The 14108-nt window shown below is 39.8% G+C and overlaps 1 protein-coding gene across 1 annotated transcript in view; it reads left to right on the forward strand.

Annotated features, from left to right (window-relative positions):
• Positions 1 to 14108, forward strand: part of pde11a (phosphodiesterase 11a) — a 78372-nt gene that overhangs the window by 51715 nt on the left and 12549 nt on the right. The window contains exons 11-15 of the mRNA XM_056466101.1: positions 1981 to 2127; positions 4365 to 4472; positions 5264 to 5373; positions 6480 to 6570; positions 12747 to 12847. Of these exons, the coding sequence (XP_056322076.1) occupies positions 1981 to 2127; positions 4365 to 4472; positions 5264 to 5373; positions 6480 to 6570; positions 12747 to 12847 (557 nt within the window). The remainder of the gene's footprint in view (positions 1 to 1980; positions 2128 to 4364; positions 4473 to 5263; positions 5374 to 6479; positions 6571 to 12746; positions 12848 to 14108) is intronic.

A 14108-nucleotide genomic window follows, 5' to 3' on the forward strand; every position in this document is an offset into this window, starting at 1 on the left:
AAAATAAATAAATAAATAAATCTCTAATAAAAATAAATAAATCTCCAATGAAAATAAATAAATAAATCTCCAATGAAAATAAATAAATAAATCTCTAATAAAATAAATAAATAAATAAATCTCCAATGAAAATAAATAAATAAATAAATAAATCTCTAATAAAAATAAATAAATAAATCTCCAATGAAAATAAATAAATAAATCTCTAATAAAATAAATAAATAAATAAATCTCTAATAAAAATAAATAAATAAATCTCCAATGAAAATAAATAAATAAATCTCTAATAAAATAAATAAATAAATAAATCTCCAATGAAAATAAACAAATAAATAAATCTCTAATAAAATAAATAAATATATAAATCTCCAATAAAAATAATTAAATATGGTTTTCAATATTAATAATTGACATTGTTTCAGCTGGACTGTCGCTGTGTTGACTTTGCTGTATGTTTTTTAAAGTGTAAATATTTGACTTCCCTTATTCATTATGAGTTTGGATTATGAGAAGGGAAATTAATAAATATCTACAATTAGAATTTGTGAATGACGTCACGGCGTAACACTGGCAGCCCAGCAGTGCCTCATTAGATCTGTATGCGTGTGTGTGTGTGTGTGTGTGTGTGTGTGAATCTATCTGCAGTTTCTCATTAGCAGAGCTGAGCTTCAGTCAGCAGAAACACATTAACTCCTGACACTCTGCACTTCTCCATTCACAAACACTACAGTCATTACTTTCTCCTTTTTCTTTGTATTATTAGGCGTTCTGGAATTGTTTAACGTTTAATTCTCTCATGGTTTTCCACATAATGCAGCTCTATTCCAGCTATATATGTGACCCAGAAGCACAAAAACAGTCATGAGTGTACAGTTAAGATGTTATGATTTCTATATTTGCATTAATGTATGGTTTGTTAGGGAATATTAGGAAGTATAGTTGAAATCTGTAATCTGAGGGTTCAAAACGAGTGGGAATATTCACAAAATCACTTAGAAAGTTAAACGAATTAAGTTCATACAAACACATACAAACACACACACACATACATGCATGCATGCCCACACACATACATGCAAACACAAACACATGCATGCACACACTCACTCGCACATACACACATGTACAGCACACATACATACAGACCCACACATACATACATACAAACACACACACACACACACACACACACGCGCACGCACGCACGCACGCACACACACGCATGCATGCATGCCCACACACATACATGCAAACATAAACACATGCATGCACACACTCACTCGCACATACACACATGTACAGCACACATACATACAGACCCACACATACATACACACACACACACACACACACATATGCACAAACATACACACATACAAACACATAGACATGCTCACACACACATGCGTGCAAGTACAGACATACTCACACACACACACACACCAAACATACATTCACACATAAACAGACACACACATACACATGCATATGTTCAAACACACATATACACACACAAACATTCACATACACAGACATACATACATACACAAACACACATACATGCGCACACGCAAACACACACACACTCATGCATGCACACACATACACAGACAGACAAACACACACATACATGCACATATACGCATTTGTACATACAGACGCACACATACACATGCATTTGTACAAACACACATATACACACACACAACCACTCACTCACACATACATACACAAACACAGACACACACAGACACAAACAAACACACATACATAGACACACACATGCGCACAGACACAAACACACATACACACACACACACACACACACACACACATACATACACACATATGCACAGCACGCATACACACACACACACAACCAATACACACAGACACATACACAAACATTCATACACACACATGCGCACACAACACACACACACACACACACACACTCTGACTGTATTGTTGTGTCCTCAGGCGGCGAACATCCCCCTGGTGTGTGAGCTGGGCATTGATAAACTGTCGTTTGATGATTTCTCTCTGGATGTGGACGCGATGGTGACGGCGGCGCTCAGGATGTTCATGGAGCTGGGGATGGTGCAGAAGTTCAAAATAGACTACGAGGTTTACACACACGTTTGCACTTTCATCCTGAAACACACACACAAGACTACAGGCGAGGGGCGCAGATTAAAGGTCCCATGAAGTGCTTTGAATAGTGCACTGTTTTATTCGATGAAACACAAAAAGGGGCGGGGCATAGCGTAGCTGCTTTCCTATTTAAAAAACAGGCCGAAGTGTTTTGCTTTGATCACAGCTCTGCCAGCGAGAGTGGTTGAGCTCAAGCCCATCAAATGAAAGGCCAATGAGAAGAAGGGGGCGGGGCATGTCAGATACTACACTACCTGACAGAAGTCTTGTCGCCTAGTTTTAGGAACAGCTAATAATAACTTGACTTCTAGTTGATCATTTGGTATCAGAAGTGGCTTATATGAAAGGCAAAGGCCTCTAGATTACGCTTATTTGAGCACAATAAAATCTGATCATGTCTTGATGTTGAATGATTTACAGTTGTTTCCAGACGCTAGGACACATTTCTCAATACTTAAGTCACTTTTGCAGATCTCTTGACCCAGTGAGCACAACAGAAGTCTCTGTGGGCTAAACTGAGGATCAATTCTGAGTGTTTTGCCACAAAATGCATTCAATGACTACATCTGTCAAATTTCCTCAATTCTTTTCTCACTCAGACACAACAGCTGCCCAAACTCTGTGTACGTACAGGACATTTCTCACATGCTTGCATACTGTTCTCAAAACTGTTCAACACAATAACATCATGCAGCACTGAATACGACAGCACAATTCAACAGCAATATTTCACATCTAATAATGCAGTAGATGAACATCTACACTGGTGTTACTCTTTCAGTTTCATTACAAAAGGAGACGACTGCTGAATGGGTTTGTATTGGGATGTAAACATGGACCCAGCTACAAATAGAGAAGCGGCTGAAAGAGGAAGAATTCAACTCAATTCACTTTTATTTGTATAGCGCTTTTACAACGTAGATTGTGTCAAAGCAGCTTCACGTAGAAGATCATAGTAAACTGAAACAGTGTCAGTTCAGTTTTCAGTGTTTAAGTTCAGTTCAGTTCCGTTCAGTTCAGTGTGGTTTAATAATCACTACTGAGAGTCCAAATACTGAAGAGTAATCCATTGATGCGCAGCTCTACAGATCCTGAACCATGCAAGCCAGTGGCGACAGCGGAGAGGGAAAAAACTTCACCAATTGGCGAAAGAGAAGAGAAAAACCTTGAGAGAACCAGACTCAGATGGGTACGACCATTTCTCCTATGGCCAAACGTCTTGTGCAGAGCTGCAGTCTAAGCACCGGAGGCTGGCCAGAAGATCGCCAGGTTAGGATCAGGCACGTCAGAAGATTCTTTCCTAGGCGTATTGCCCTAGATCAGAACCCCCCCCCCCCCCTTTCATTCACTCACTGTCATTAGTTTTAAAAAGCACCCTCTCCATTTTATTTGTATGTGTTTTACTGGAACGCATTAACTCTACAGGTGCCTGATAGTTAGCTGTGGAGCTAACGTTAATCATATTCGCTCTAGTGAACGCATAAAAATCGTCATCATAATTTACGCATCAATCAATGTCTCGCGCCCCCCTTGATAGGTGTTGGCACCCCCCACAGTTTGAAAACCCCTGCTCAAAATGACATAAGATGTGATGTGGTTGAGAACCTGTGGACAAATGGGGAAGAGCGAGTAGATTAGCATTACTATTGTATCTGTATCAGTGGATGGTGTGTGTACAAATTCTTGTATTTTGGATCTGATTCGATCCAAGACCAGCGACGAGATGATCCCAAGGTTTCCATATCCTGGACCAGACTGTATCCTGAGCAGCTGCTGCGGTGGTCATGGAGGAGTGGAGAACATGAGACTGATTCCTGTGACGCTCCAGAGACAGACGAGTCTTCGCTGAGGTCCAGCTTCCAGCCTCCGCCACTGAGACTGCAGCTCTGCACAAGATGTTTGGCCAATGGTCTTTGTTTTGTGGGTGATAAAGTGTGTTTGTGGGCTGTTAATCTTCGCTAGTGTTGAAGAATGAGTTTATTTGAGAGCTGAATCAAGTGTTTTGGTAGCTGTAGTGGATTTTCGGTGAGGAGAATTGTGTGAAGAGTTCTGCAAAAGTGACCCGAGTATTGAGAGATGTGTCCTAGCGTCTGGAAAGAACTGTAATGCTCCTTATCAGCGCATCACATTAGCAGACAGGAGCTGGCAGTAGCATAAAACACACACACTTTAATAATGGACCGTAACACCACGTCTCTGTTTTCTCCTAGACGTTGTGTCGGTGGCTGCTGACCGTGAGGAAGAACTACCGCATGGTTCTCTACCACAACTGGAGACACGCGTTCAACGTCTGCCAGTGCATGTTCTCCATGCTGACCGTGAGCTTTACACCCCTCTGTGTGTGTGTGTGTGTGTGTGTGTGTGTGTGTTTGTCTTGGTGTATCTGTGTTTGTGTGCTTGTTTGTGTGTATTTGTCTTTGTATGTGTGTGTTTGCGTTTGTGCATGTATGTGTCAGCATGTGTGTTAATGTGTGTGTTTGTGCATGTGTGTGCGTGTGTTTGTGCATGTGCGTATGCATGTGTGAGTGCATTAAGTTGCACGCGTGTGTGTACATGTTTGTGACTGTGCGTGCATGTGTGTGTGAGTTTGTGTTTATGTGTGTTTGTGCGCACGAAAATGCGCGCTTATGTGTGTGTATCAGGGTGTTTCAAAGGTTCACGTGTGCGAGTTTGTGTGTGTGTGTCTATGTGTGTGTGCACATGTTTGTGTGTAGTTGTTGGTGTATTTATGTGTGTGTGTGTGTGTGCACATAACTGTATGCTTGTGTGTGTATCAGGTTGTTTCATAGATTCAGCAGAGAATTGAGTTTGTGTGTGTGTGTGTGTGTGTGTTTGTGCATGTGCATGCTTATGCGTGTGTGAGTGCATGTTTGTGCGTGTGCAAAACTTGCACGTGTGTGTTTGTGTGCATGTGTTCATTTGTGTATCTTTGTTTGTGCGTGTATGTCTGTGTGTGTGTTTGTGTGTAGATGTCTGCGTGTTTATGTATGTGTTTGTGCATGTGTGTGTGCACGTAACTTCATGCTTGTGTGTGTGTGTATCAGGGTTTTTTACAGAATCAGCAGAGAATTGAGTGTGTGTTTGTGTGTGTGTGTGTGTGTGTGTGTAGACAGCAGGCTTCCAGGAGACTCTGACCGAGATGGAGACTCTGGCTCTGATCGTGGGCTGCATCTGCCATGATTTAGACCACAGAGGAACCAACAACGCCTTCCAGGCCAAGTGAGACTCACACACTGACCACCTGCACAACACCACCAGAAGCACCCCACACACCCTCATTCACTACCCCCTACAGCAGTCCACTAATGTAGTCCACTTAAAGCAGTGAACAAATAGGAGCGATTACATTTGGTTTGTGTTGCTGTTAGGCATGGGCCGGTATAAGATTCTGACGGTATGATAACCTTAGATAAAAATCTCACGGTATCACGGTATTCTGATTACTGCTCTAAATATTCATTCATTCATTCATTTATTTTGTTTTAGGCTTAGTTCCTTTATTAATCCAGGGTCGCCACAGCGGAATGAACCTCCAACTTATCCAGCACATGTTTTACGTAGCGGATGCCCTTCCAGCTGCAACCCATTTCTGGGAAACATCCATACACACTCATTCACTCTCATACACTACGGACAATTTAGCCTACCCAATTCACCTGTACCGCATGTCTTTGGACTGTGGGGGAAACCGGAGCACCCGGAGGAAACCCATGCGAATGCAGGGAGAACATGCAAACTCCACACAGAAAAGCCAACTGACCCAGCCGAGGCTCAAACCAGCGACCTTCTTGCTGTGAGGCGACAGTACTACCTACTGCGCCACTGTATATCCATTAGGAAAATTGACTGAAATCACCCTCGGATCATTTTTTCGTATTTTAATCTTTTAAGATTTTGTATTCGGCCTGTTGTTTTGTTCATTTCTGCACTGACACCTTAAAAGGAAAGAGTCTCTACAGAGTGTTCAACGTCAAACAAAGTGAGCTACAAACTAACAGAAAAGTGTCCATATGGAGATAGTTATGTGACGCCAATATATTCATTACAAATCATAGACAGCGTAAAGTTGTTTTGTGGTGTTGTGCTAAGAACTGCACAAAAATAATCCTTTATTCGTCAATAATATGTCCCTGTAGATATCATTAGTGTAAAAACAAGCAAATACTGTTGACGTCACACTGCCCCCTAGTGTTCAGTTTACCTCGAAACTAAAGTCAAATGTATGTTGAAGAGCGTTTTGGCTTTTTCAAATGTTCAATATTTTTGTAAAAATTATGTGTGTGTGTGTGTGTGTGTGTGTGTGTGTGTGTGTGTGTGTTTCTCAGGACGGGATCAGCTCTTTCTCTTCTTTACGGGACTTCAGCCACACTAGAGCACCATCACTTCAACCACGCGGTGATGATCCTGCAGAGCGAGGTAAACGTACATTTTTTGGGTTTATGCAGTCTTATGGTGTTTATCTGTGCACATATTCATAAAAACACATTCATGTGTCACAACTGTGATGGATAGACATTTGCATGTTGTTTCATTTGGACATTAAAATGAGTTTGCAGACAGTCTCGTTGGGGTTTATTCTGTATAAAAACCTCTGGATGTTCTTTATCCCGCTTATTACACAAATACTTGCCACAAATCGTACAACTTTGACACAAAGCATTGTTCTGAGCCATAACAGTTTATTATTCTTTAATTAAACACAAAGCTGACAGAAACTAAAACAGCTGATGGAGTATACACTAACCTGCGCATTATTCAGACACTAGATGGAGACAAACAGTCAAAAACACAAAGCTGAAACTAAAACAGCTGATGGAGTATACACTAACCTGCACATTATTCAGACACTAGATGGAGACAAACAGTCATAACCACAAAGCTGACAGAAACTAAAACAGCTGATGGAGTATACACTAACCTGAGCTTTATTCAGACACTAGATGGAGACAAACAGTCAAAAACACAAAGCTGACAGACACTAAAACAGCTGATGGAGTATACACTAACCTGAGCTTTATTCAGACACTAGATGGAGACAAACAGTCAAAAACACAAAGCTGAAACTAAAACAACTGATGGAGTATACACTAACCTGAGCTTTATTCAGACACTAGATGGAGACAAACAGTCAAAAACACAAAGCTGACAGACACTAAAACAACTGATGGAGTATACACTAACCTGAGCTTTATTCAGACACTAGATGGAGACAAACAGTCAAAAACACAAAGCTGACAGACACTAAAACAACTGATGGAGTATACACTAACCTGAGCTTTATTCAGACACAAGATGGAGACAAACAGTCTAAAACAGCTGATGGAGTATACACTAACCTGAGCTTTATTCAGACACAAGATGGAGACAAACAGTCTAAAACAGCTGATGGAGTATACACTAACCTGAGCATTATTCAGACACTAGATGGAGTCAAACAGTCTAAAACAGCTGATGGAGTATACACTAACCTGCGCATTATTCAGACACTAGATGGAGACAAACAGACTAAAACAGCTGATGGAGTATACACTAACCTGCGCATTATTCAGACACTAGATGGAGATAAACAGTCAAAAACACAAAGCTGACAGAAACTAAAACAGCTGATGGAGTATACACTAACCTGCGCATTATTCAGACACTAGATGGAGACAAACAGTCAAAAACACAAAGCTGACAGAAACTAAAACAGCTGATGGAGTATACACTAACCTGCGCATTATTCAGACACTAGATGGAGACAAACAGTCAAAAACACAAAGCTGACAGACACTAAAACAACTGATGGAGTATACACTAACCTGAGCTTTATTCAGACACAAGATGGAGACAAACAGTCTAAAACAGCTGATGGAGTATACACTAACCTGAGCTTTATTCAGACACAAGATGGAGACAAACAGTCTAAAACAGCTGATGGAGTATACACTAACCTGAGCATTATTCAGACACTAGATGGAGTCAAACAGTCTAAAACAGCTGATGGAGTATACACTAACCTGCGCATTATTCAGACACTAGATGGAGACAAACAGACTAAAACAGCAGATGGAGTATACACTAACCTGCGCATTATTCAGACACTAGATGGAGACAAACAGACTAAAACAGCTGATGGAGTATACACTAACCTGCGCATTATTCAGACACTAGATGGAGACAAACAGACTAAAACAGCTGATGGAGTATACACTAACCTGCGCATTATTCAGACACTAGATGGAGATAAACAGTCAAAAACACAAAGCTGACAGAAACTAAAACAGCTGATGGAGTATACACTAACCTGCGCATTATTCAGACACTAGATGGAGACAAACAGTCAAAAACACAAAGCTGACAGAAACTAAAACAGCTGATGGAGTATACACTAACCTGCACATTATTCAGACACTAGATGGAGACAAACAGACTAAAACAGCTGATGGAGTATACACTAACCTGCACATTATTCAGACACTAGATGGAGACAAACAGACTAAAACAGCTGATGGAGTATACACTAACCTGCGCATTATTCAGACACTAGATGGAGACAAACAGTCAGAAACACAAAGCTGAAACTAAAACAGCTGATGGAGTATACACTAACCTGCGCATTATTCAGACACTAGATGGAGACAAACTAAAACAGCTGATGGAGTATACACTAACCTGCACATTATTCAGACACTAGATGGAGACAAACAGTCAAAAATACGAAGCTGACAGAAACTAAACTGCCTGAACAAAGCATATACTACTAACCTATGTATTATTCATTCACAAGCCGACACAAAACTGCTTACTGACAGACAGATACATAAACATCGTCACTGGCAACGGTGATTCAAAGTTTCCGGATGAGTCTGTGTTATTTAACGGTTGTTATCTGGGAATAACATACCTTGGAATATTAAGACTGGCCTATCAGAATTGAGTATTCCAGACATGTAATAATCTGTGATAACAACCACCTGGACACTTAGAATCTGCTACAGTGAAATGGGTTGCCAGGTCCCTGAAAGATTGACCATTCAAAAAGCCACTCAAATAGACTAAAAAAAAGTCTTTTTTTTACTCTTGTCCAATCAGAGTCAGTTGCTGGATTCCCACAATGGGAAATATTTAGCTGGGATCTTCTCTGATACTCAGAAATAAAGGTACACAAGCTGTCACTGGGGTGGTACCTTTTCAAGAGCTACACTTTGGTTAAATAATAATTCCCTACATTTACATTGCGCTTTCTGGACATCCTGGAATTTGGGGGATTCTCCTCATCCACCACCTGTGTGCAGCATCCACTTGGATGGTGCGACGACAGCCATATTGCGCCAGGCCGCACACCACACAGCAGCTGATTGGTGGAGAGGAGACAGAGTGATTATGATATGGGGATGGTTAGGAGGCCATGATGAGCAAAGGCCAGTGGGCAAATTTGGCCAGGATGAAGGGGGTTAACTCCTACTCTTTTTCAAAGGACATCCTGGTATTTTTAACAACAACAGAGAGTCAAGACCCTTAGTTTAACATTTCATCCGAAAGACGGCGCTCACTGAGCAGTATAGATTCCCCTTTACTATACTGGGGTCTTAGGACCCACACAGACCACAGGTTGAGCGCCCCCTGCTGGTCTCACTAACACCACCTCCGGCAGCAGCCTAGCTTTCCCATGTGGTCTCCCATCCAGCTACTGACCAGGCACAGCCCTGCTTGACTTCAGTGGGTGACCATGAGAGAGAGCTTTGGTACCTTAAAAAAAAAAAAAAAATCAACATTTGTACATTTAAGGTACATATTAGTACCTAAAAAGTACAAAAGTGTCCAAACCGCAAATATAAAGGTATCAGTGTGAACCTTTTAAGTACAAAAGTGTAGCTTTTAAATACAATAGTGCGCCTTTTGTGTCCCTCTTAATTACTTGCAGTGATCTTTTGGGTTGCCAGGTATGCATTCCAGGATCAATGTCCATTAAGATTTAATTTTGTTTTTGCAAAAAAATAAACATTTATATTCTTTCACAAAAAAAACAAAAAAATCTGCGTCATAAAAAAATCTGCAACTCACAACATATTTTCTCATATTTTTTTTCATATTTTCATATTTTAGCCTAATTATGTAGGAAAACCTCAACCCTGGCAACAAGCAACACTGAATGCCACCAAATAAATGTTTTACCACTGTAAATGAGAGGGAGACAGAAAGAATTGCAAATATACTTTATTAAAAAGTGTTTATATAAAATACTTATACATTTACCTTTTAAAGGGGAGCTATTATGCAAAAACACTTTGATAAACGGTTTTAAACACACCTGTGTGGCAGCAGTGTGTGAGTATAACCAGCTTCTACTGGTCAACACTTGAAAAATGTATTAATTGTATTTGTTCTAATCAAAACAGTCTGCAGAAACACTTTGATTGACATTCCCCCTTTGTATGATGTCATCAGAGGGGGAAAGCCCCGCCCACTAGTGACCATCTCTCCCTCATTAGAAGTTTTTGAATCTGCCACCTTGCTGACACACAAGCATCTGTAGCTCCACCCTCTTCTGAAAAGAGCACCATCTCATTTGAATTTAAAGCGACAGTCACCAACACTCCACAATTAGGATCAAAGTCTAAAAGGGTCAGTTTCAGAGAGCTGGAGAACATTATTAGTGTGGTATTTTGAGCTGAAACCTCACATACACACTCTAGAGACTTACTTTACATCTTGTAAAATGGGGCATAATAGGTCTCCTTTAATAACAATGAATAAAAACTAGAGTATGCAACAGTAACATTACTCTTTTAACATATGTCTGCATAAAATGAGAATATAATATCTCCAACACCCACAGAGCCTCACATTTACACCATTTAATTTCAGAAAACAAACAGAACTGTAAAAGAGAGAAGGAGGTGTGTGAAGTGACAGATGTTGACTGTGAGTAATTGCTTTCTACAGATACAGGCTGTTTATCTGTCGCTGTCATTTGCATACAAATGAGCTTCGGTCATCGGTCATTACTGGCAGACAGAGACAACTATTAATTAAGTCCCTCTTCAAGAAACGCCAGCAGTTGCTCTGCTCTTTAATCTGTAGCCTAACCCGTTTCCCATCATGCCTCACAGTTGAAAAGAGCACATATACCGCAGTAAAATCCTGGAGTTTAACACCTGTGCTGGAAATAACACGCGTCTCGAACACATTGGCGCATGTCTGCTGTGTATTATGGTGGTAATCCAGCATTGTTAAAACTTCACACACGTTTTTTGTGTGTGTGTGTGTGTGTGTGTGTGTGTGTGTGTGTGTGTGTGCGTGTGTTTAAATATTAGTGTATTTTCATCATCGCTCTGACGTCTGAGGTGTGGGCGGATTATATTCAGACTTCATGTTAAGTGATGGTTATATATTCATACACAAACCCACTGCGTATGAGTGATCCCAGAATTACAAGAACATATTGATGTGTCAGATAAACCCTATTATTTTTCAAAAACAATAGCTTAAAATGGGCATTATGGTGGCACAGTAGGTAGCGCTGTCGCCTCACAGCAAGAAGGTCGCTGGTTCGAGCCTCGGCTGGGTCAGTTGGCATTTCTGTGTGGAGTTTGCATGTTCTCCTCGTGTTGGCGTGGATTCGGGTGCTCCGTTTTCCCCCACAGTCCAAACACATGCGCTATACGGGAATTGATCAACTAAATTGGCCGTAGTGTATGAGTGTGTGAATGAGTGTGTATGGGTGGTTCCCAGTACTGAGTTGCGGCTGGAAGGACATTTGTTGCGTAAAACATATGCTAAAGTAGTTGGGGCTTCATTCCGCTGTGGCGACCTCTAAAATACAGACTAAGCCAAAAGGAAAATGATTGAATGAAGTTAATTGAAGGGATATTTGAATGTTGTGATTGACCAATCAGAATCAAGTATTCTAGACAGCCGTGTTATATCGTTTAAAAGAACCATTACATTATAACATAAACTAATATGGCAATATAAGGCACAATTACGGCATCGCATCTACAATACAGAAGTCAGAATTATTCACTCTCTTGTGATTGTTTTTTTTTTTACCTTTTCTAATATTTCCTAAATGATGTTGAACAGATTCAGGAATTTCTCACAGTATTTCCTCTAATATTTTTTCTTCTGGAGAAAGTCTTAATTGTTTTATTTTGGCTAGAATAAAAGCAGTTTTTAATAGTTTTAAAGCCATTTTAAGGTCAATATTATTAGCCCCCTTCAGCAATATTAGTTTTGGATTGTCTCCAGAACAAACCACTGTTATACAATGACTTGCCTAATTACCCTAACTTTACCCTAATTAACCTAGTTAAGCCTTTAAATGTCACTTTAAGCTGAATACTAGTGTCTTGAAGAATATCTAGTCTAATATTATGTGCAGTCATCATGACAAAGAGAAAAGACATCAGTTATTAGAGATGAGTTATTAAAACTAATATGATTAGAAATGTGTTGAACAAAACTTCTCTCTCTGTTAAACAGAAATTGGGGAAAAATAAACAGGGGGGCTAATAATTCTGACTAACTGTATATCTGTGTTTTGGAATATCTAATAACACAAAATGGAGAAGCTTTCTGAACAGTTTCCATTGTTTGTTTGTGTTTAGGGTCACAACATCTTCTCCAATCTGTCTTCACATGAGTATGGAGAACTGATGCAGCTCCTCAAGCAGTCCATACTGGCCACAGACTTAACACTCTACTTTCAGTGAGTACAGCTGGCTCTGGGTTTATCTAATACAGAAGAAAACAACAGTTTCAATGTGCCAACACATTTTTAAAAAGCCCCATACACAAGTGTGTGTGAATGTCTGTGCATTTGTGTGTCCGTTTGTGTGTGTGAATGCCTGTGCATTTGTGAGTGTGTATGTGCGTGTTTGTGAGTGTGTGTTTGCATATGTTTATCTAAAAGATAGAATGTTTGTTCCAATCTGAATTGATACATGTTATTTATAATAATTTAATGATTTAAACAGTTTCAAACGTTTACACTGAACTTTTTTAACCCCATGGGCCAATTAAGTGCATATTTGACCCAGCATTGGGTTAAAACTGGCCAGCATTTTTCCAGTGTTCTCTTCATAGGGATTTATAGGCATAATCAACACTTCAGCGTGTGAAAAACAGCATTGCTTTGGTCTCCATTATGGGCTGGAGGACAAAAACACTGAAGACGAGCTGTTTTCTGCTGCATATTCAACATTTAAAACCTTGTCTTCATGAATTTAAGACTTTGGGCCTTATTTTGTGCTTTTAAGATCTGCAGAAACCTGTTATAGTTCAGGAAGACATTATTGGTTTATTACGCAAGGATGCGTTCAATTAAGAGTAGAGACTTTTAGTTTTATTACAGAACTATCAATATAGTTAGTTAGCTTATTTATATAGCACATTACAACACAACGTTGCCCAAAGTGCTGAACACAGTCAATACTAAATGAAATAAAACCTGCATCACATACATAACAATTAAAACCAAAGGCAAACCAGTCAACCATAAAAAGGCTCAAATGCTAAAGAACACAGATGGAGTTTCAGTCGCTTTTTAAAAACAGATAGAGCTGGAGCATGTCTGATGTGGGGTGGAAGCCAGCGATAACAGCAAAAGCCCGATCCCCACTTTGCTTACACCGGGACCTTGGTACCGAAAGAATAACTGATCAAAAGACCTTAGTGACCTACCAGGATTATATACATGTAGGAGGTCTGATAGGTGAGGTGGTGCCAGATCATTTAAGGATTTAAAAACAAAAATTAATAGTTTAAAATCAATCCGTGACCTGACAGACGGCCAGCCCAGAGAGGGAAGAACTGCGGATATAAAGAACTAGATATAACGAACTATAGATATCACGATCTATAGATACAACGAACTATAGATACAACGATCTATAGATACAACGAACTATAGTTACAACGATCTATAGATACAACGAACTATAGTTATAACGAACTATAGATACAACGAA

Source organism: Danio aesculapii, chromosome 9, assembly GCF_903798145.1.
Source record: "Danio aesculapii chromosome 9, fDanAes4.1, whole genome shotgun sequence".
Lineage (NCBI taxonomy): Eukaryota > Metazoa > Chordata > Actinopteri > Cypriniformes > Danionidae > Danio > Danio aesculapii.